This window comes from Mya arenaria, chromosome 12 (genome assembly GCF_026914265.1).
Source record: "Mya arenaria isolate MELC-2E11 chromosome 12, ASM2691426v1".
NCBI lineage: Eukaryota > Metazoa > Mollusca > Bivalvia > Myida > Myidae > Mya > Mya arenaria.
The window spans coordinates 14999794-15024262 of record NC_069133.1 but is presented as its reverse complement, the minus strand read 5'-3'; the positions used below and the strand labels follow the sequence as shown (position 1 = coordinate 15024262).

Here is a 24469-nt window from a genome sequence, read left to right as displayed (position 1 = left end):
ATACAAAACCTATATGTTTTAATTATGTAAAATATACATTTTCCCATAAAATGTGTTGATAAAAACCTTTGTCATTAGATCGAAGAAAACTTATTATAAGGCAAAATAATTACTTTCTTAACTGTTTATAAACGTTGAGTTGTACTCAATTACAATAAATCCTGTAGAATCTTTTTTCTTTTGAATCTTGGCCAATGCTTTTAATCAACAAATCCTATGAGAGAACCTTTACGGGTAAAACGATATACCATTATAATGTTTTTGTTAAAAAAGTTGAGTCTGAGATTGACATTTGACTTAAGCTTTTTTGTGATATTGGGTCCAGAAATATAAATATAATGCTGTTTGAAATTTTGAACGTTATTGGTAATGCGGTATACCATTTTATTGAAACAGCGCTTGTTCAGGGCTGGTATTCAATATTGGTCTTAATTTGATCTAAAAACGATGTAGCTAATCGGATAACATGCTATTAATAACTGACTAATACACTGAATCAAGTCAATGATGTATGAACCAAAATAATATGAACTAAGGCTGCGTCTACGAGCTTGGAGTTCTTTTTATGAAACACGTGTTCTAAATACATCGCGGCCGGCATATTTGGCCTCCCGGGCCATCAAGAACAACTGGCTGTTTTATATAGACAAGTCGAAAAACTTTTCAGTATTAAAGTTAAGCACAGAGCCTTAATTTATGAATATTCATATGGCAAGGACGAAGAGGCTTTTTTGAATGTGCCTTTCAGCTGTATAATTATTTTGATATCGGGTCTACACTCCAGTTACCAGAAAAACCATTTTTTGAAGAAGTAAAAGACACAGACCATTATTTGTCAAGATTTAATGAATACTAGTATGATAATACAGGCATATCTCTATTGTTCGCCATCTTCCTTGCCACATACTTTGCATGATCTCTCAGTATTTTGATCAGTAATTAAGACCATAGTGAAAGAAATCGGCTAAGTAGTGTGAAGAAAATCGTTCCTATTACCAGATGTGGTCTTTCACACCTTCCATAAAGCAAGCAGTAAGTATTTCACAGTTTATTCATGAGTCCTTAATTTACATAGATACACTATCTACAAACATTTATAAACTAAAGCTATAAAATATGAGATAAATATGCACATGGCCATTGTAAATGAGTAATGTGATAATCATACAGTTATGTTGCAGTAGACAAATTATTAATTATTATAAACAAGAACTAGGTAGCATATAATAATAATGAGGATAAAACATGAGCAATCAGCTGATACTAAAGACATTTTTTTTTAAAAGTAAAAGATGAATATATGGTCACCTTGGTGCAAGAACACAATATCTGCTTCTATATCTATATGCAGTTATTGAGTTATTGCACTAAGGTGATTTATTATATTCTTGTAGCAATAACATTCAATACTCATATTTGAAGACTTAACTTCAACACTATTCATTTCATAAAATATGTCGATTTAACTGCAACATCAGTAAAACATTCCTTTGACCAAATGCATGAGTATAATCCCTGATAAACAGTCAATAAAACAATTCTTTTTAATATTTGTCAAGAGCATTATCACATTTGAAAAAAACTATATTGTTTACACAGAAAAAAATAAAAATAAAATAAAAGTTAAGGAAAAATATGAATGCAATAAATTGCCCATTGAGGTCAAACATAAGAACATTACTCAACTTTTATTAAAACTTCAAACCAAAAGATTTAAGGGGTTTACTTCCATTTTCAAAAAAAACTAGTAACTAGTATATTTTTTAAAGCACATTTCAATATATGCACTATATTTCCATCACATAAGTGTTTTGTTTATAGTAAGTATAATTGTAGAATAAGTCTGTAATTAGAATTGTGAAAGAAACTACATGGTCTTAATTAAGCAGTGTAATGTAATGTAATGTTTGTCAAGTTTAGAAGTTGTTAATAACTTTCCTGTTTGTACATGAACTAAAGCAAGTACTTTTTGCTTTTGATTGTTTTCCTTTAAAGCATTGATATATAATAAAGAAAAATCGATTATGGAGGAAAATATCAAAATGCCATAAAAGTTTTGCTATTACTTAAAGCTGCACTCTCACAGATTTACTGTTTTGACAACTTTTTTTATTCTTTGTCTTGGAATTAGATTTTTTTTTGTAATTATCTGCTTACCAGTGATGAAAGACTGCTGACAAAAGATCAGATCGCAGATTTTCATATTACCATTCCAAATATAATGTTTTATGACTTGTACCGTTACTAACGGTTTAATAAAAATCCATAAAACATCGTTTTTGGGACGGAAATATGAAAAGCTGCGATCTGATCTTTTGTCGGAAGTCTTTTATCATTGGTTTGCAGATATTTATGCAAAAACTTGTTCATTCAGACAAAAAATAAAAAAGTTGTCAAAAACGTTAATCTGTGAGAGTGCAGCTTTAACATCAGATATCACAATAAATGAAAAAAAGGTATAACACATGTTAGAAAATAAATTACATAAAAAGCTGTTTAATTTCTGATAAAAATAGGATAGAAACCCTATCGCTAAACTATGACAAAAATAGTGCTATTACTTTGATATATAAAGTCTTCTTGATGTTTTTTGTTCTGAGTTATATCCTAAAATATGACATTATATAAATATTGCATGGCTTCCAGTGTGACAGTACAGTATTTACCCGAATGTTGACAATATGTACTGTCACACTTGAAGCCATGAAATATTTATTTTATTACACGGATACATTTATATACATATATAAGATTTTTACCATAACACAACTTTCAAGTTTAATCAATTCATTCTGTAATTATTGTTTGTTTACATTAGCTGTCATTTTTTGGAAATGTCGTTTAGAAATAAGGCAAACACCGGTTGTAACCAGATTCACAATACATTTTAATACATGTAAGCAATTTTCATAGTTCCACCGACAATGATTTTTCCAATTTTTACACAAAAAACTATCAGTTTTTGCAATACAGTGTCAAATTATGTTAAGCTCTATGCCACCTATTTCTTCTCTTTCATGCAACTTTAATAAAATATTGATACTTGAACACAAGCACTCTTTTTTCTGTATTCACATCCGGATCTTAGTCAACGGGGGGCAGATAACTGTGGTCTTGAGCCTATTGAAGCAACAGTTTTTCAGAAACATACTTCAAAATTCCTATAGTTCAACTTCAGGCTATATGCAGTCTATATGCAACACATACTGAAAGTTAAACAATGATATATTAAACACTAAATGAATGAGACAAGTATTAGCACCTGTGGTATTTTCATAAAAAAAAACCAGAAACAGCCATTTCCCTTAAATGGTAAGCCGCAAACCTTTGAAGAGCCATTATTTCCTTATGCATTGGAATAATTTAACCAAGTAAAGTTTTCCTTGTAGCTTTCAATAGTGTCTATAGAACAGACCACAAAAATGGCCTGCCTTCTCTTTTAAGATTTTTATCTAAGCAAAATAAGGTGTTTCCACTTAATCGGCTTAGTGTTTTATATAAAAAAAGACAAAGAGCCAAACTGAAATGCTTCAACTTGTCAAAATTTTGCTTTTCTGGTCCACTTATATACAAAGGTAACAGAACTGTTCAGTTTAACAAAAGAAATTTAGTGATCATGTGTTTATAGACAGTCTAAACACCACTATATGTCAAATTGTTTGCTTCTGGGACAAATGGCGCAACAAAGGAAATGGCAAAAAACACCAAAACTGAAAGATTCATGACAACTGCTAGTGTTTTCATGTATGAGGTGGCTACATGATGTAGAAAATGCAGAGATAGCATTAATATGCCCATTTTTAAAAACTTATTACTTTAAGTATCTGTTTTGAAGGCTAGATTTGGCATAACATTCAGAGTACAGCATTTCACCATTGTCCATAAGTTGCTTATTTACACCTGATTTGCTATAAATCTCACTCTTTGGAATCATTTACATACAAACAAGTACTACAGGGTTGACTAACATCTTCATTCTTCTGTATTATTGGATTCAGAGCTGCATCTCCTGGATTCAGATTGCAGGACTACCGCCGGGGGGGGGGGAAGCCGCAGCTAACTGGAGCTTATTGGCACATCATGATCTGCAAGCAAGACACAAAAGCAATGTTTTACACTAATAAAACTATCTGCCACTACTGTTAAAGTTTGAAAAAGGCCTGTAAACACTCATTTGAGGCATACACAATCTTTTATGAATCAAAAATGTGATAAATATGTAGAAAGGTTCATGAATTCAAGGATTTTCAGGACAATTTTATGAAATATATTGTCTTTTGGACATTTTGCAATCAGTTATTAACAATTCAAAGGTTAATCTCATCTTATTGAGTACCCAGATGCATTTTGAAAGCATTAAAACCAGACATGCTTAGAATTTCTTCTTACTTGGAGACGGTATTCCTTTCTCGGAAATCGTTGCCGAGAACCGGTATGGAAAACCACACGAGACCACATTTTGACCAGCACTGGTTCTTGTCCTTGAAAATTCCTCTGTGGCTACAGCAACCAGGCTGGCTGTTGAAATAAGCAATAACTTAGGGTTTTAAGACATTTATAATGTAAGTTTTTTTGTTTTTTTTAAATACATGAAAGGAAAAGGCTCTTATCTGTATGAAAGCGGCTCACTTTTTTATTTCGTTTGCCTTGAGAAATGGCAAGTTTTTAAATGTATAAACTGAATAAATGAATGAATATATATGAATTAATTAATGAATTAATGAAAGGTGGCATTATTTCTTTAAAATAGGGATCTCATTGTGTTGCTGTGATTGTTAAAGTATATGTTTAAAGTAGATGTTTTCTTGTCCATAAGCTGAAAATCATATGCACACTAATGCACCAGTCAATTGTAACCGCGGTCCCTCAGTTCTGGGGGTATACCGGGGAAAAGGGCCGTGTTTTTACTTCCAGGTGGTCCCGTAGGGCCTGGTGACCGCGGAGGTTGGGCCTTATATAGAATCTCTGGGGTGCGGGGGCATTGGCCGGATTTAACCATCAGTTTGTCCCCGCAGGCCGGGATTTTACCCGGGGTTGGCTGGACCAAAAGTCAAAGTCCCGGCTATTCCCCGGACCTGGGGGGGGGGTGGAGGGGGGGGGGCTTGGTAACAATTGACTGGTGCATGAAGAAAACATGTTGCTGCAACAAATGTGTAGTAAGTTTTGATTAATGGCTTATAGAATTTGCAATTAATGTAATGTTTGCTTAAAAGAGCAAACAAAATGTGCAAATAGATGCACAATACAGACCATGGCATACGCCAAGTATGGCTCGGCCGGGTGGCGGGCTGGCTGTCTGGCTGGTTCATCATCGTTTCCTCCCGGGTCTGTTTAAAATAATAAGAAATGAAAATAAATAACCGCACAACACCTACTCAAACATACAATAATTGACACCCTTATAGCCTATACAACATACTCAATCAACACATTTCTGGCATACCAGTTTAAATTGATGGGATTCAATATCTATTTGAGAGCTGGCTTTAATTTCACACAGTAAAAAATATATCAATATGTTTGAAACAGTGAAGGATTGTTTTTATTGTTTATAAATGTCTATAAATCACCACAAAGCATATATAATAAAAATGTTTTGAATTTTGCTATGCCTATGCTTTACTATATTAGAGCTGGCATTGTAAATGTCTTGTTAATTTTACATGAACAATATTGTTTTTTTAGTAATTCATATAGACTGTGTTTTAAGAACAAATTGAGAAGAAAATATTTCTCTACCATATTCTATTTCAGCTGTTTTAGCTGTTAGGAAGAGTAAATTGCACACCTACAAGCATGTTAAAAAAATGAAAAATATTGCAAAAACCGCCACTGTTTTTGTGCTGAACTGATGACCCCGCATTTTCTGATTATATGCAGGAGAAAAAAGGTTTTATTAACATTGCTTGTCGGGAGGGGAAACCCCTCCCGAACCCACCCCATTTACATAATTAATAACTTAACTGTCATTGTTTTACTTTGTAGCAAATAGTTTGTCTAAAACTGTCTTGCATGTGAATAATTTTGAAAAGAGGTTAACTTAAAGAAATTCTGTGCGGAAATATGTGCCAGTTTAAGCACGACATGTCAATACATTTCATCTCGTCTAAAGGTATCCTTATGAAAACCTTTGTAACAAAAAATCACCAGTAAGACACTGTAGCTCTAGTGTTATCATGTGTTATCATGTAATTCTGCCAAAAAGAAACACTGCCTTTTATGCTGAAACTTCCCCTGTGTTCATAATCTATAATGCTCACATTATAATGCTTGTTGAAACCAGTTCAAACATGCCAAATTTGATGGTTGTCAAACCCTCCCCTCAAACCCTCCCCTCTAAAACAAATTATGAATTACTAAACATTTGATTTCATTATTTGTGCTGAAGTATTTTTTTCTGTAATTTCATTCATACATCTTTATCGCTTAAAGTATTCGCGAGTCATCTGCCCCACTCTGCCATGACAATTTTTTTTATTCAATAAGCATTTTTTATTTTTAAACTGGGCTGAAGTGTGTTTGGGTTAGGACCAGCTGCCGAGTTAGCTCTGAGTAGCTATATAGAGTTCCGGCTGCGGTGTTGTGTTTAATCACCTCACTGGGCATAATTACACTCAGGTTACCCACAATCGTGGCAGCAGTAAAAGAGCAGAAGTGCCTACATGTTGGTCTAAATGGTTAAAGGGACTGTGTCACAGATCTATAAGCACCAAAAAAAGTTTTTTTCTGTAACGAATCTCAGGACACCGACTAGCTAATCACGCATAAGGAATGAATTCTACCTGGTAATCTTTTTTGATGGAAAAATATAAAATATCTCCTGAACTTAAATACATTGTAAACTATGTGATACTTCAGTAAGTAAGTTTCAATGCATTGTACACATTGATGCCAAATTTATGATATTTTTCGACAATTTTCATTTTTTTTTCGCTATTTTATCATCTGTGAGACAGCCCATTTAATGGGCGGACAAGTCTAGTCTGTGAGAGTTGAAACCAGCTGCCCATTTAACTCAGTTGGCAAAAGCGCCGTGCTAGTGTTCCTGCGGTCGTGAGTCTGAGCCCCACACCAGGCTCACTTTTCTTCTCAGGTTTACCATAAGCATGCACAATGGTTTTTAATGAAAAGGAAAAAAAAAATTAGTTTTCACTACTTAAGTTTTAACATTTTTATTCAATACTTTAATTTTACAATACAATAAACGAAGTACACAGTCGCACAGTTAACAGTTAGTTAGTTTGGCATGTATAGTGATGAGTCATAAATTATGACCTGAAGGTCATATCTGGATACCGATTGCATCAACTTAGCTTGTTCATTATCCGTAAAAACCAACGTTATGTCATTATGGTGTCCAAACAGCAACGTATGAACGATTGAATTTACAATGACAAGTATAATTCTAGTACAACTCACCGTGAAAGCAACGTTAAATCCGTGTTATTGCACCATGGTGAAAGTTTCTATATAGTAGACACATTGAAGGAAAACGTCACGCGCACCTGCAATGTGCCTATATGCAAATCATTGTTTACATTAGCTGTCGTAAAATGCGCATAAATACATTTAACTTCATTATTTAGATATCAAGTTTAAATGGTATTTTTTAAGATGTGGGGTAAAAAAACACAATTGTTATGACAAGCCCTGTTCGTTTTGTATTATTATTGCAGAGTTATGAAATATAATTTCCGGTGAAAAAAGTACTCTTTAGACGTGTATTCATTATATGTGTTCTCCACTCCTTTTATGGAAGTGCCGAAGGTGGATTGTACATGTACCTCGGGTATTTCCGTATTGATTTTCATTGGTTAACGGAGGTCAAACCCCGCCCTAAACATGTACAATTTTCTTGCCGGCATGCACGCGCTTTATATGAACAATGTATGACGAGCTTTTCTGGTTTTCATTTTCACGGTTCAGTGGTGCCCAAATTTTTTAATGCCTATCACTCCGGCAAAAAAAGATGTAGTCCCTTGCATACACGTACAAACCGTAAGAGGGCTTGTACAGACAAACGCTTTTGTCTTCAAGCCCGTATTAACTGCTCAAAAACCATACCACACAGTAGACCATTGTATTTTAAGTTGGATATGCCGTTTACGCATTTATCATTTTAAAGAAAAGAATACTATTTAAATCATAAGCCAAAGGTACATTTTTATTTCTAATTGATGAAATGGCAAGATGAATGTTTTAAACATAGATAATGATCTTTCGAACGATGACTGAGATAATGATGATACCCATAATCGTCCTTTTCCTACCTCTGATCATCATCAGTTTTATTTTTATCCTCACCATGATGACTTTTATTATCAAAACATTTGCTATAATGTTGATTGTGTTGATTGAGATGATGTTCATTGTGATAATGACAGTGCGAATGATGACCATCATTATCATCATAAGCAGCATCTACATTTTTATCAATATCTTTTTTTTAATTTTATTACCTTATCATCACAGTAAATCGAATGATGATATTGATGGTAATGATAGGGAGAGAGATATTGTGATAATTGTTTGTTGCAGTGTAAGATTGCAATATATTTCACCGACTATTTTTCAGTTTTTTTATATGCCTTTAAAGCGCGCCAAACTGTTAGTGTGACGTTATTTCGGATTTGACGCCTACGTTTGATTTGGAAGTGAATGCAGGTTTACCAAACAGTGTTTTTTTCAATCATTGGAACAGTGAAACATGATGTTTTTTTCAAACTCTTTAACTTTACGAAAAGAATACACTAAGATCATGATGGTGATGCAGGACGATCGATATTGTTGATTCATTGAACTTCTCTGATACTTTTTGGAACAGCGGCTCTTTCCGGTTCTTTCATCGACGCATAGAGCTCCCGGATGTGGAAAGATCTCTATATTGTCTGGCACTGCAGTTTGATGTGCGAGGTTGTGCTGTTTACTATTACTCACCCATAATCGAACTACGATTGCAATTCTTGCGAAATTTGACATTTAAGCTCTTCAATATCAAGCCTAAATCGCCGGGCCTCGGAAGATTTACGGCGCTCCTCAACCAAATGTTGGAGGGTAGCCCTTTCTTCTTCCAGAGCTTCAAAGTCTTGCGGAATAGGATTCAGTCTGGGTCTCAGCAGTTTCAAGTGTTTTATAATCCTCCTCCTCACGGTCCAACTCCGAAATTTGTGTTCTTCGAGCGACGATGGCCTCTTCGAACGCGAAGTTTTGGGCCGAGCTCCCGAATACGCCATGAACAAATATTAGACGACCGTTCCCGCGACTTAAATTCTAAAAATGAATGTGAGCGCCAAATTAAGAAAATCAAACGTAGCATTACCGAACAGGAATTAAAGGAACTATAGGTACAAGAGTTAACTCCCTTATAATTCAGATTTTTGATGCAAAAATTGCAAACTACAAGATGCATCATAGCGTGTGGTATATTTCATTTCTAGAGACTTGGTAAATTAAATTGGTTTAAAAAATTGTGATCAAAAAGATAAACAAACACACTTTTTATAGTAATGATGAAAGAAAAAAAGACAAATTATATGAGTCCAATTATTAAAAACTGGACGTTTGTAAACAATAAAATGTTTTATGTTTTTTAAGTAACGCAAAGTTGTAAACAAACAGTGTTAATCATACTTAGATTTACAAACACAAGATGATCAATGTAATTATCAGATACATTTTTCGTCATTACAATCAAATAAACGCTCCAGATATGTTTTCAAGACAATGTTGATTATGACGACCGTAGCCAATACCATTGACGTATGCGATCCGTAACCATCATAATATCTGGCTCAACCGCTCCAAGATCAGCCCATGATTCCACCGCCATGTCCAAAGTGACCGTGTCCACCGCCACCGTGTCCACCGCCACCGTAACCTCCACCGATTCCGCCTTTTTTTCCACCACCACCGTATTTACCGCCACCGTATCCTCCACCGCCACCGTATCCTCCACCGCCACCGTATCCACCATAACCGCCACCGTGTCCACCACCACCGTACCCACCCCCACCGTATCCACCACCACGACCGCCACCGTATCCACCGCCACCGTATCCACCGCCACCGTATCCTCCACCGATTCCACCGCCACCGTATCCACCATGACCGCCACCGTGTCCACCGCCACCGTATATTTTACCGCCACCGTATCGACCGTGACCGCCACCGTATCCACCACCACCGTATCCTCCACCATGTCCGCCGTATATTCCACCGCCACCGTATCCACCATGACCGCCACCGTATCCACCGCCACCGTATCCACCGCCACCGTATCCACCGCCACCGTATCCACCGCCACCGTATCCACCACCACCGTATCCGCCGTATTTTTTACCGCCACCGTATCGACCTTGACCGCCACCGTATCCACCGCCACCGTATCCTCCACCGTGTCCGCCGTATATTCCACCGCCACCGTATCCACCGTGACCGCCACGGTATCCACCGCCACCGTATCCTCCTCCGTGTCCGCCTGATATTCCACCGCCACCGTATCCACCGTGACCGCCACCGTATCCACCGCCACCGTATCCACCACCACCGTATCCACCAACACCGTATCCACCACGGTACTTATAGCCATAGGATACAGAGAGTGTTAGTGCAAGGCACATTCCAAGGTGGAAAAGGACCTTCATTGTTCCTAAAAAAGTGATTTTTAAAGCTAAATAATTACAATTAGGATATTACACGGGGAAATAACAATAATGTATTTACCATGAGCAGCTGTCAAATGTGTTTAAATATCAATATTAATATTAAGAAAGCGCTAGGACTTAGATTCACAAATTTAACGAAGAATCATGTAAAACACTTTAGATATTAACATTTCCGTATTAAAGTGACTCGTTCACGTTATATGTAGACATACATCGATCGAATAAATAATTTAGTGTAAAATGTTAACATTAGTCATGCTTTAATGATATAACACCGTATACAGTTAAAACTAGTGCTCATTTGAGGAGAAGTATTTAAAATATTTCAAAAGGTACTATGTTCTTTAAACGCATTGTAACGCTATCACAAAAAATGGCTTTGATTTACAATATTCTGTTCAAATGAGTTGCTTCAGGCGTTTGTTCATAAAAAGACCGTAAAATATCTTGATTAAAAGACAGTTTATAAAGTGTTGCCTACATTGGAAAGTCAAAGAGAGCCTTTAAGTCATATGAGGTTAGTTTCGTCTGGATAGCTCTTTTGGCATTAGGACATAATCGACTACAGCAATACAAATTTCCGACAAGAACGACAAACTACGAGGGCGGCTTTGACTTTTATCACGCAATATGCACCTTCATATTAGATTAATGAAAGGACGGTTCGAACAGTCTCTGCGGGTTCAATGTTCCGGCACATTTTAAACTACCGACCGCTAGTGTTATTGCACATGCACAGCTATTTCGAGCTACTAAGGTCGAAACAAACTTGAAACAAAATCCCATAAAATTCGATATTGTTAAGAGTTAAAAAAAAATATTTTATCAAATCATATGAATTGGCGCAATATTTGATTAAAGCTTGATAGCTGAACACATTTTTTATCATAAAACGGTAAAAGATAAACAAAAAAATAAACATACACAAAGTTAACACGAAAAGTTTTTTTCAATTTCTCAATTAAGCAAACATTAAGTATTTAATTCATGCGTCAATTACATTCTTTAAAGAACATTGTTTTCTCGATTTAAAAAAAAAAACCTTTTGATAAACAACTTTTTACAGTAACTTCTCTATAATTGTTAACACTAGATTCTGAACATTTTTTATGGAGGTGAATACCAACACATTCAGTCATTATTCAGGAAAGTAACCAGCATTCAAAATATTATTGTATAAATGTACATTATATATTACGTATATCATCCAACAAAACACATATTTGCGAAGAAAGAATATCTATAGTAGCGATTGAATATCATATTAACATATAATTATTGCCATAGTTTTTACATTGTTCTCGAACAGAAATAGCCCAGTCGAGTTCTGGGACAAACGTATAGGTCAACTAAAGTCGATAGTATACTTAAAATATTCGGCATCATAGTTATTTCCACCAAATGTGTTGGTACCTAACTTTGAAGAAATTCATGAAATTCATAAAGTGTTACTTTATTTGGTTTATTGGAAGATGTGGCCTTAAGAACTCCCAAACTCCACTTTGGTCTTTTATCCTCAAGTGGTCAATATCTATCATTATTGTTCTATAATCATTTGTTTATTCGAACAATAATACTTATATTTTCGGTCACATAAAATCAAACTGCTCTAAATACTAGCTTCTTGAATGAGTTTATTCATGGTAAAACAAAATTGTACCAGTAGTTGAAAACTTCAAATTTAGTCTTTATATAAACATTATTTAGGCAAAAATTAATCGGATACACCACAACGTGTGTTAGTAAACTTAGCTAGTAAATTGGTAGCAGACTCTTCACTCGAATAATCTGTAGAACCAACAACATTATTAAATGCAGTCAAACTTGCAATTATCCCGGCTAAATTAGAACATATTTATTTGGGTACATTCGCATATAAACAACAAGTGCACTAATACTTGAGTAATAAGAAGCAAGTTTAGCTAACTTAACTAAATTCCCCTCATCTTCATTATCCTGAATTGAAACTACTCTCGGATACAGACATTCATTTTATATTTAATCTCTGAGTGATTTGTTGTATTTGGTATAATATTGCCATATATCAATAAACTATGTAAAATGGAGCGCGATCACTCCATTAATTAAAACATTTGTAAAATCTTTAATCTTAGAAAATTAAGTTCACCTGATGAAATCCATGATGTACTAGGTTGTAGCTATTTTACAGAATATAGAATAATATTCATTAAGAGAAAAATCATTACACAAGTATCCTAATTTTTTGTCATAAAAATATGTAAATTCCTCAAATGTATTGTAAATAAATTTAGTTTAAGAATGTAACACTATGTCTCCTCAACAAATAAATCTTTTTTTGTTTGAACTTATGTATTGGGATCCAATTGAGTTAAAACTTCTTAATAATTAGCAGTGCCGTAGCCAGACTTAAAAATACACCGAGGCAGAATGCTCCCCCCCCCCGATTATTTTTTTTGCAAGAAGCGAATTCCTGCATTCTGGAGTATCTTTAATCAATGGTTTGCTTACATTGAGGCAAATGAAGTTGGTCGATAAAACATAATTTTTAGAGCCATAGAATTTGTTGTATGCCATAAAAACACCGAGGCAGCCTCGATGTGCCTCAGTGTAGCTACGGCACTGATTAGAAACTCTAAATACATATCGTTATTATTATGTCCAACGAGTTTGTAATGCCTCATTATGTTGTAAAGTATATTTCCATGCTCATTTTGTCCTGTATTTGTGACATGAATGATGTTTAATTAACTTGAAAACTTGAAACTTGATAACAATATACCACCTGAGAAAATCTATCTGTACACCTTCATAAAATTGACCAAACTGCACAATCATGTACGCAATGCAAATACGTCTGAGAAACCCTTGAAATGAAATAATATGACAACATTCAAAACAATTCACACCAACACCACCAAAACTTTAATCAACAAACGAAACACTTACTGGTTTGCAGGAATAATCGTTACATCAGGAGACACTGTGATATTAGCCACTTGAGCAAAGGTCTTATATAATACTGTGGACCTTATTACTGATCTCGTTGATAGACTACGATAGAAATTCATGTCCTCTTCTTAGCCGCAAAACGTAGTCATTCATGATTTTTGTTTTAATTGGCCTTCATCCATCTCTCGTTAATTTTTAGGAATAACCTTTTCTTTTTTGATTAAGCTCTGTAATAGAGGGCTTTCCCCAACCTGAAAATGATCATATAGAAATGTAAAAACAAATATGAGAAATTTTAATTTTCAACACGCGAGGTAGGTGTAGGGTGAATCTCAACGACATTGATATAATCATTTCATCCTTTAAAATTTCTACCACGTGAGTGAGTAGAACCATAACTAGTCATCTCAAGATGATCTATCCATGTGTCCACCAAAAAGATCCAATAATAAACCGGAAACAATTTCAGACTGGGTATTGTGTGTCCTTTAAATCGAAATATCGACTAAATCTAATATCATTAGATAAGTGCTTTTTTTGCTACAAGCCAATTTACTATGGTTTTATTATTTTTGTTGTATCTTTTTATGATAGTAATGTTTGTGTGTTAATTATATTTATGCGATGCATCTGTACTTTAAATTGCAGTTTTTATTATCGTTAATATGTTTTGTTTGTTAGGGCATTGTAATCAGCGAATGATTTGCTTTATCCAATCAAATTAGGGGCGTTGTAATAGGTGAACGGATTTATTTGTTGATGATTTTAATGTTAAAACTGTTGAACAAACGAATGAATTTCCTTAACAAACGAATGTATCACCTACAAAAAGGAAAACATGTTCTCTTTGGGGGGTTTTATTAAGCGATATATCACTGATGCAACTAGCTATATCGGTAAATGTTTAAGTTTGGCTCATTTTGTGACTTTGAAGTCTTGCTTGATTCTTTATGATAAATGAAAAAAGTATCTTTAAATCAAGTAGATTGATGTAATATGTTGGAAAAATATTATTTGAATTGAAATTAATTTCTCAACATTTTTTAATGTTGTCATGAAATAAAGTCTTCATTTTGTTTGTTAGAGTTGAATACTTATGTGAACAACTACACACACAAGTCCTATTTAAGAAGTACTGTCAAAATACATTTTTGTGAGAATTTCGTACTAAGTCTTGTATAACCCCTTTGATCGACAAATGGCTCAATGGCAGGGAAAAGCGAAAAGGAAAATCATAAATAAGTCAGTTAAAATGAAATTAAAAGAAATAATTGAATTTGTGTCTTATATATAGCAATTGGATCAGCCTATTGTTTGTTGTAGAGTTTCAGCGTTTGCCTTAATATGGTAACTTTTATGCAAAGAGTTAAAACAGTCATGAATAATTTAATAATATTTCTTCATTTTGGTAAAAAATAGCCAATACAAGGGCAGTAATGTCAGGTGCGTCCAGGTTTCCTGGTTCATTGTTTTGGGTGAAAAACGGCGAGTATTACCATTGTTTCCTATATGTTTCAACGATATTTTTAGAACTTTGCACCAAATGAAGAGCAATTGCTTGTCTAATATGACGCTTGTTCTTGATGAAAATTATGTCTGTATTAAAATATCTCGTGGAAAACAATGCACGTTCTTACTAGGCTTACCGACTCACAAATGCACTTTATTCTTCAAAACAACGATTTAATACCGTTCTACCGCGTGCAAACCTCACCAGATACTTTGTTTTGGTCAATGACAGTATTGATATTGTTTTCCGAGTGCAGATAGCCAATTTTGGAGATAAATCGGCACATTTAAGAAAGTGCTTACTGGTTCATTCTGTACATTTTAAGAACCCAGGTTCATCCCAAATCTAAAGGGTCATTTTAAACAGAGCTCTCTGTTTAAAGAAGAACTGTCTTTTAGGTTATAAAGTAAGTCGAGACACGGTTAAGTCTTTATTTAGGACTGTATTTAAATGAGTTTTGACGTACTACATTTAAGACCTTACATTGTTGACTGTTTCCTGAAGGTTGTTTCCCTTTTTATTTCGAATGCGAAAATTAAACATATCGCTTTAAAACATCTGAATACTCTGTAAAGTAGTAAACTCTTTGTTTCTTTTCATTGTTTTTTCCTAAAAAGGCAATTTTGAATAATCCATGATTTTACCTTACATTAATTATTTTGATTATACCTTTCAAATATCTTAATTATTAATTTTATCACTAATTTCAGTTAAAAATGTCAGCTGCATCTGTCTTTCGTCAATGTGGGGAACTCTTTAAGAGTATCCTAACACTACGCCAGCACGAAAAGAGACATACCAGGAAAGAACACTACAAGTGTGATGTATGCGGGCATGAAATTGCATCACGTTCGTTGCATGTTTAGTTTAAACCTATTATTTTACAACGATTGTATAAAAGTTAACACAACGTTATATCAATCACTCTCGTTGGCCCGATGTTTCGATAGAGTGTGGTCTTGTGTTGTGGGGGAAACCGAAGTACCCGGAGGAAACCCACGTTTCCGGCTTGGTGACCACAAACCAAACTCTTCGCATGAATTACATATGCAGCGAAACAGCGAAATCACCATCATGACAAGTGTTATGTTGGTGAAAGATGTTGATATTTATTTTCGACTAAGTTCGACCTGAAGAGACACAATGGCAGAGAGGATAAATTAATATTAAAGTACTCTTGCAAGTTTTGTGAGTAAAAGGCGGAGAAAAAAGGCCGATGTACAGGACCATGAAGATTCGCACACCAATGAAAGTCGACATGTTTGTATGGTTTACCGTCACCACCAGAGTTTGAGGCGACACGGTGCTCAACAAGCGGAAAGGATGCGCCATGCAGTCTGTTCAGCTCTAAGCAAGCTTTCGCCATCCACATAAGAGGTGTACTCCCGCAGACAAAGAAAACATGCCCATTATGTTGCCAGTGCATAGCAGCCAGCTATCTTCCAAGGCACTTGCAAAAATGTTCACAATCAAACAAATGCATAAAACGTGTAATTTTTCATCGGTGAAAACTGTGAACTAGTACAATTACAGGATATTCGAAACATATTATTTTCAAACTTGCCAAATGTTGTTAATATTATAAGAATCTCTCAAATATCTTTATTGTATAATTTTCATATTGTGCATGCATTTAATGCTGCTTGTTTATCAATAATAAAAGCACATTTGTTAGTTTTTTAGAAATGTTATGAGGTGTCACGCAATACGAAAACTTACTTTGATTAGCAAATATGACGTTAAACATTCAGCTACTCAGTTCATAGTTCATATTATTGTTTAATCATATATTTAGATACTTTGATATGTTCCTTTAGCCGGACGTTGTGCGACACAATTATACACTCTGTCTTTGATGAAACCGCTGAGCAAGTTATATCCTCTTCGACCAAAGGACACTGCAACGTTATTATATTAGGATCTCGCAAAAAATCGAGTGTCCTATAGTTGTCGCCCTGTCACTCTGTCCGTCTCTCTGTCAACATATGTTCATGTTTTGTTTTTTTCTGAATAATTATACAGACGTAGAAAATATCAATTTCAAACTCCATACATATCCACAACATTACAATATACAGTGTCTTTCATGACTATTTAGAAATGAAAATCCTAATATTGTGATTTGTGGCCCTTTTTGACTTTTTAAATCAAAATTTAAAACAAATATAACATATATGTTGTGGTCACATTACAATATTACTTCTTCCCCAAATTCGGCTATGAAGAAGTAAAAGTGTAATGTTACCACAACATGTATGTTATAAAAACATTTTTTTACACATTATTTCACAGGTAAAGGCTTTTGTGTTCGGGTATTATTGAAAGGAAATTAATGAAATAGGAAGAAGGTTGATTGTATTATTAAATACAATATTATAAAAAAATAGACTGGTCTTTTTTGGTTGTGTATCGGAACATTGTGCTGAGATTTTTTTTGGATACTTTCAGCAACTTGAACAATTTCCTTCAACTAGATGAGAATTATGGTTGCAATTGAAAGATTGGAGGGTAATATACATGTTGGCTGCATGTTTATGTTGCAACTTTTCGTTTGGGTACTTTTCTTGGCATGTTTATCGTACTGAACACATTTGGATCAAATCAATGATGTTTCACTTTCCTCTTTTTAGGCATTTGGAGATTTTCTGACATTGTTAAACTGCTATAATTCATAGTTATTTTGTTCTAGATAGGTGGTAGGAGTTACTACTTTGATAAATCTGAAGAAAAAATAACTATTTTAGGTTAAATGTCACTAAATTTTGTACAGGTCAAGTGATACCAAAACAGGAGCTCATTCCCATCAAATTACTGTGAAACAGATGAATATAATATTTGTTTATTAGAAATTTTCACCATACTATATATTAGCCAGCGTTACATTTGGGAACCATTTCGTTATATAATACAGTTGTTTTTCAATGGACATGGAGGCAATATCGAAAATAGAATATCTTTCCTCAGAAGAATTTTGGTTATTGATGTTAAACCTGTGATTGGGCGTTTCGCAACCATAGCTTTCTCAGCTTCAACATTGCCAACAAGAGGATATACCTTTTTGAATAAGGTCCGACGCGTTAACGATCTGCATAGGATACTCATAGAACATATGGACAGAAAATAATTATGTGCCTATATTTAAAACGGATATTATGAATGTTTAACACAAGAATAATGCATTGATCAATGTAGTACGTCACAACTTAAACACTGTTTTAAATAAAGACTTAACCGTGTCTCGACTTACTATATAACCTCAAATACAGACATAATTTTCATCTTAAACAAGCGTCATCGTAAACAAGCAATTGCTCTTCATTCGGTACACAAGGTCGTTTCTCGTTCAAACATATAGACAAAAGTGGTAATACTTTTTATCATAAAAATTCCATTAATTAATGATAAACAATGATGCGAATGACTTGTAAGTAATATTTTTATTTTAACATGTGGTATGATTAGCAATTACGTTTTATTAATAGATGTGCATCAAAAGAGAATATCATAAATAACTGAAACAAATTTTAACAGTTTTTACTTTTCAATCTGTAAAATTAGCTCATATAACAAGCACATTTGCTGCATTCAACTAAGTGGATTTCAGGACCGATTTAATGTATGTACTGAAAGGTCAATGTCAATGCGAACGTGCGTTTCACTATCCTAAATACCATCGTATATTGTAAACAAAATTCAGATTTCAAAAATATCTTTAGTACAAACAAATTCAAGATACCACTTTATCAATACATGATGATACATCAAATTGAATTAAGGCCTAAGATCTTCGCAATAGTTATCTTATTAAAGTTATAAAATATAAACATAAGATGTTTATATGCGACACGATTAATATAGTTGAATACTTTGCTATATACATGCTATAATGATCGACGCAATTCAATGCATGAAAAAGAAAATGAACTTACCGTTGACGAAGTTCCATGCATGGAATAAAACATGTACTGAGCATTGGCAAAGTTCTATGCATGGAAGAAAGCATGTACTTCTTATCGACAAACTTCTATGCATGGAAGACAACATGTACCTATTATCGGCAAAGTTATATGCATGGAAAACAATATATACTAATCATTGGGAAAGTTCTATACATGGAAGACAATATATACTAATCATTGGGAAAGTTCTATACATGGAAGACAATATATACTAATCATTGGCAAAGTTCTATACATGGAAGACAATATATACTAATCATTGGCAAAGTTCTATACATGGAAGACAATATATACTAATCATTGGCAAAGTTCTATGCATGGAAGAAAACATATACAAATCATCGACAAAGTTCCATGCATGGAAGACAACATGTCCTAGTCATCGACAACGTCCCATGCATGGAAGACAACAGGTACTAATCATCGATTAAGATCCATGCATGGAAGATAGCATGTACTTATCGTTAACAATGTTCTATGCATGGACCCATATATCTTATAATTATCGACAAAGCTTCATGCATGAAAGATAACATGTTCGTATCGTTGACGAAGTTTTATGCATGGAAGACAACATGCACTTATCGTTGATGAAGTTCCATGCATTGAAGACAACATGAACTTTTGAACGCCAAAGTTCCTTGCATGGAATATGTCATGAACTTATTGTTCTATGCACGGACGACAACATGTACTGATTGTTGACAAAATTCCAAGCACAGAATACAACATGTAATTACTTTGGCAAACTGCCGTGTATATATGCACTTATCAATGTTTAAGCGTTTTTTCTTTAGGTTTTATAAGTTCGAATGTTCACACCCCTTGTTATTTTTTTCGATTGCACCTTGGTCTTAAAGCATTAATCTCTTGGAAAACCTCGCGGTTTTGGACTGCTCGGACAACTGGTTTCCTCTAACATACACGATAAAATATAAATTAAACATTTCACTTTATGTAAGCCTAAATTAATAATTACTGATGTATTGTGTTATAATGATAATGTTTCAACTAGTTAATGCAAACTTAAGTTTTCCATTGTATCACGTGATTTAAATACGTATTTGTTTATAGTCTTGGTTCTGACGGCCGCATTAAACGGATCTAAGGATTACAAGTTGGAGGCTGTTTTTGATTTTCCGTATGCAATCCCCAGCTGTTGTATTTGTTTGCTATTGCGTGGCCTATTTTTGTTAAATGTACATATTCTTTGTTGACAACTTGGTGCGTCATTTATTGCCTTTTGTTACTTGCAGAGACTCTCGTCTGAATTAAATCTGTTAATGTGTAACAGAACATTAACTTTTAGGCGTGTAAGGGTTTAATAATACAACTCTCATAAGGATATTAAAACCGATATTGAAAGTAATTGTTGTTGTTTTTTCTTTTCAAACTTCATCTTCCCTTTCCTTAATTTATCAACTGCATGTGTTTTTGTTATGCATTTAATCATTACGTAGAACAGTTAAGAAGAGAACTTAAACTAAACCACAATACGGTTTCATATCAACCAGCTACTTGATTAATTTCTATAGAGATTGAAAAAACAATGCTTTATTGTACGGCGGTTTTAATAATGAAGGGTTTTGGAGTTTTCATTTATACCCAACATATCCAATAATTATTTTTTTTTAATATGTATATCTTCTTAAAAGCTTAGACACTACATTTACTAATTTTGTTGTAATATTCTTGACAAGAATATCACATTTTATATAAATATGTGATACCTTAAGTAAACGTACTAAAGTTCAGAAGACTTCTATATGGTGTGTTAAAACCAGTCAGAGTAAATGAAGGTCCTCTCACTTGTGCTTTATTTTTCTTTCTTCTTTTTACTGTTACATGTATTGTTACAATAACAGGCCTATGGAATCCATTACGGCCTCAACAGAGGCTAATGGTTTGGACCTTCTGGAAGTAGAAGGTAACGATGACATCAAACAAATCCAGGAAATACAGTGTTGGTTTAATACCTACCCTATGGATAAATTGTTGATCATATATTGTTGTCATACCAAAACTCAGATCTCGTGATAGAGGAGGTACGTGCAAAACTCTTCGAGGTCCTACGCCAGAATGACGATTACCCGTTTGAACGTAATCGTGAGTTGAAGCGAAAAATGAACTCACACCTTGGAGACAGCGCTTGCGTGAAAATGGCACGTGATATACATACCATTACTTCAGTGATCGAGGGAGACGACTTCCTTTTATTGACCGAACTCCTTGACAACCAAAAGAAGCATAAATCACGACCGTCGACTTTCGAAACACCGACGTCTCAAGGGACGACAACGTGTAAGTGTGCCGCAGATGTTCAGGTCCTCAAAGACACCGTTAAGTCTCTCCAAGCTGAATTGCTTCTTATTAAACAGAAGCAAGCAACGATCGACAACGATAAAACAACAGATGTTAAATCGCTTAAAAGTATGTCGACACAATGCAAGAAACCATGAATAACTCGGAAATGTATATGTCGGCTACGTGTACAAACTTGACGAAACATTTACAAGATCTCGATTCCCGGTTCTCTAATGATCGCTCCAGGTGTAAGGAAAAATCACTTTCAGACACGGAGTGTATTAAAACTATACAACATAACATTCTAAAAATAAACGCTGTATTGCCGCATATTCAAACATCTATTGGGAATATTCAAGGTTTCATACAAACCAAATTTCACCAACTCGACACTAACGTACGACAGGGTACACTGTCCCCAAACGAGTATAATGAACCAGAGAGACGTCATGAAAACAGTCGATGCCAGTCTTCTTTTGACGTTGATGTGCCCGCTCAACCAAGATACAATGCTGAGCGTATAGACAATTCCAATCAAATGACTGCTAAAAATAGTCAAACAGCAACAACACCTCAGAGTCCTATCGACAACGCGTATTGCAGAAATGACACAAGTGATGGGTCAGATCCAAAGCGCATCCCGGCGCGTGTTTCCGCCAGAACGACCTACAAGAAGAGAGCACTTCCAAAACATCAGAAGCAAGACATTGCATCTTCGGCTCCGAACATCAACTTTGATGTAATAAACGGTGAACGTTCTAGGATACAAGAACGCCGAAACCATACATTTAATCAACATAACACTCGTCGAATGTATGACGCAGACGTCGCTGAGCACACCGATATGGGCGACAGTGATGGCGAATTCGAGCAATATGTTCGAAAGCGAACCAAACATTTATATATAGGTGGTTTTAAACCATCCATAACCGAAGACAAAATTGCCAACTATATCAATAAACGCGGCCCAAAGGTTACTCATGTAGCTATATTTCCAAGCCGGCGTTACAACAAAGTCGTGGTGCGCGTTAACGTAGAAGACGATGATACGGCCACTCTTCTTACGGACGACCCGGAGTTCTGGCCACGTGGTATAACGTATCGGCCTTGGGCCAGGCAGAGATCGAATAGGTTTCAGGGCCCACATGAAAATGACGTCACTTCCGGAAACAGACGGGGACCACAGGCTTTAAACGAAAACCTCCAAAACCATGGCTTCTTTGACAGTAACCAATACGAGGTGTTAAGTATTGAATAACATTTTCTTTTGTATCATGACACTTCAAACATTAAATGTAGCAACCTGGAACGCAGCAGGTATAATGTCTAGTGCAAGCAATTTGAATGAACTTCTTACAATGAATAATATTGACATATGCGGTGTCTCTGAGCATTGGTTGTTTCACAAGGATTTACACTTTATGGCCTGTATACACAGTAACTTTTCACATTATTCAGTGGCAGATCCAGATTTATTAACTGTGAGTAAGAGACGTGTTGGTAAAGGAGGACTCTTAATATTATGGAACAAACGATTTAATGATATTGTTTCGCCGCTTGTGCTTAATTCGAAGTATATTAAAAGCATAGAAATTAATATTAGCCCAGGGCATTTTGCATTTGTATTTCAAGTTTATGTACCTTGTAAGAACCACAATATAGCACTATTTGATAATTGCATTGATGATAACTTGTTGATTTAATGATGCGACACGAGTTGGTCGCTGTAAATGGTTTATCGATTTGTACAGGAGCGGAGTTCAGTAATGTACCATATAATAGTACGAGAGAAACTCTTATTGAGAGTGAGAATGTTGATAATGTTGAATATTGTAAAATGCAAAATGATAATTGTATTAATGTATCAAGCCACCGTCCTATCATTATAAACATGAAAGTACAGGTAACAGTACAGAGAAAATTTAATACAGACATTATAAATTGGAAGAGCATAAAAGGTTCTTTTATAACTCAGTATACTGAGTGCGTGCAGAATAGTGAATTTTTTATATAATTTGTTAGAGAAGAATATTTACACAACAGATGACATTGATTGTTTGTATCGTACCTTAGTATCAACGTTACATACGATTTCTAAAAAGTGCATCCCCAAACCACGATATAAACCATATTTAAAGCCATATTGGGACCAGACTTTGGCTGTTTTAAAAATAAATATATGCAAATTCGACGAAAAAAATGGATAGATGATAATCAACCAAGGGAGGATGAATTTTATACGTACGTCGAATACAAAAATGCAAAGGCTCTGTTTAGAAGAAAACATAGAGAACGCGTGCAAGTTTATATTGAAAAACTAGAAGCAGAGATTGATGAAGCTGCTGAAATTGACAATAATGAGTTTGGGCGCTTAATTAACAAACGTCGCAAGTCAACGACTAACCAAAAAGTGTTTGAAATGACATTTGGCGACCGTAGATGTAATAATTCTCAAAATATAAACAATGGTTGGAAAGAACATTTTTCTGATCTATACAAAACTGACATTGATCCGAGCTATGATGATGAACACCTTATAACATGTGAAGAAATGTTGAACATCATCAAATCTAATCAGCCAGTAGGAAATTATGTTTACTTCCATCTAACAGAAAAAGTAATTTTACAATGTTTGAAAACTTGCAAAAAAGGAAAAGCAAGTGGCTATGACAAAATTAATTATGAACACTTAATATACGGCGGACAAAAAACAATTCTGTTATGATTACGACTGTTTTACAATATTACAAAATTTGCTCATTTCCCTATTGACATGAAAAGAGGCGTTATCACGACTTTATACAAAGTAGGGAACAAAAAGAAAAGCGATCTTGCTTAATCATTGTGCTCTACAGTACTGAAACTTTATGAAAAGGTTATTATATTTGACATGAAAGGTGAAGACTGGCTTACGAGCAATAACCTCCAAGGTGGCTTTCAAAAACATTTTAGTTGTATTATGACGCCATTTCTTGTTCGTGAAAGCATATATTTCACAAGGGAAAACAATAGTAAGCTGTATACTTGCTCACTTGATGTTCCTCAGGCGTTTGATCATGTTAATTTTACAATTCTGCTTACAAAGTTATACGATGCCGGTG

The 24469-nt window shown here is 34.7% G+C and overlaps 1 protein-coding gene and 1 long non-coding RNA gene across 2 annotated transcripts; both read right to left on the bottom strand.

Moving 5' to 3' along the window:
- Positions 1-1033: 1033 nt before the first annotated feature.
- LOC128211797 (uncharacterized) lies at positions 1034-5984 on the bottom strand. Its single transcript, XR_008257346.1, has 4 exons — positions 5251-5984; positions 4390-4518; positions 3969-4085; positions 1034-3206 (listed from the first exon to the last, which is right to left on the bottom strand). It is a non-coding gene; the product is annotated as an uncharacterized LOC128211797 (long non-coding RNA).
- Positions 5985-9347: 3363 nt separating this feature from the next.
- LOC128211794 (uncharacterized) lies at positions 9348-13750 on the bottom strand. The gene is made up of 2 exons (XM_052916864.1): positions 13593-13750; positions 9348-10648 (listed from the first exon to the last, which is right to left on the bottom strand). Exon 2 carries the CDS (start codon positions 10641-10643, stop codon positions 9807-9809), a length of 837 nt encoding a protein of 278 aa, XP_052772824.1. The 5' UTR covers positions 10644-10648; positions 13593-13750; the 3' UTR covers positions 9348-9806.
- Between the last annotated feature and the right edge of the window lie 10719 nt (positions 13751-24469).

Coding starts and splice junctions, on each gene's coding strand:
- LOC128211794 (XM_052916864.1), bottom strand. CDS start 10,643: ATGAAGGTCCTTTTCCACCTTGGAATGTGCCTTGCACTAACACTCTCT.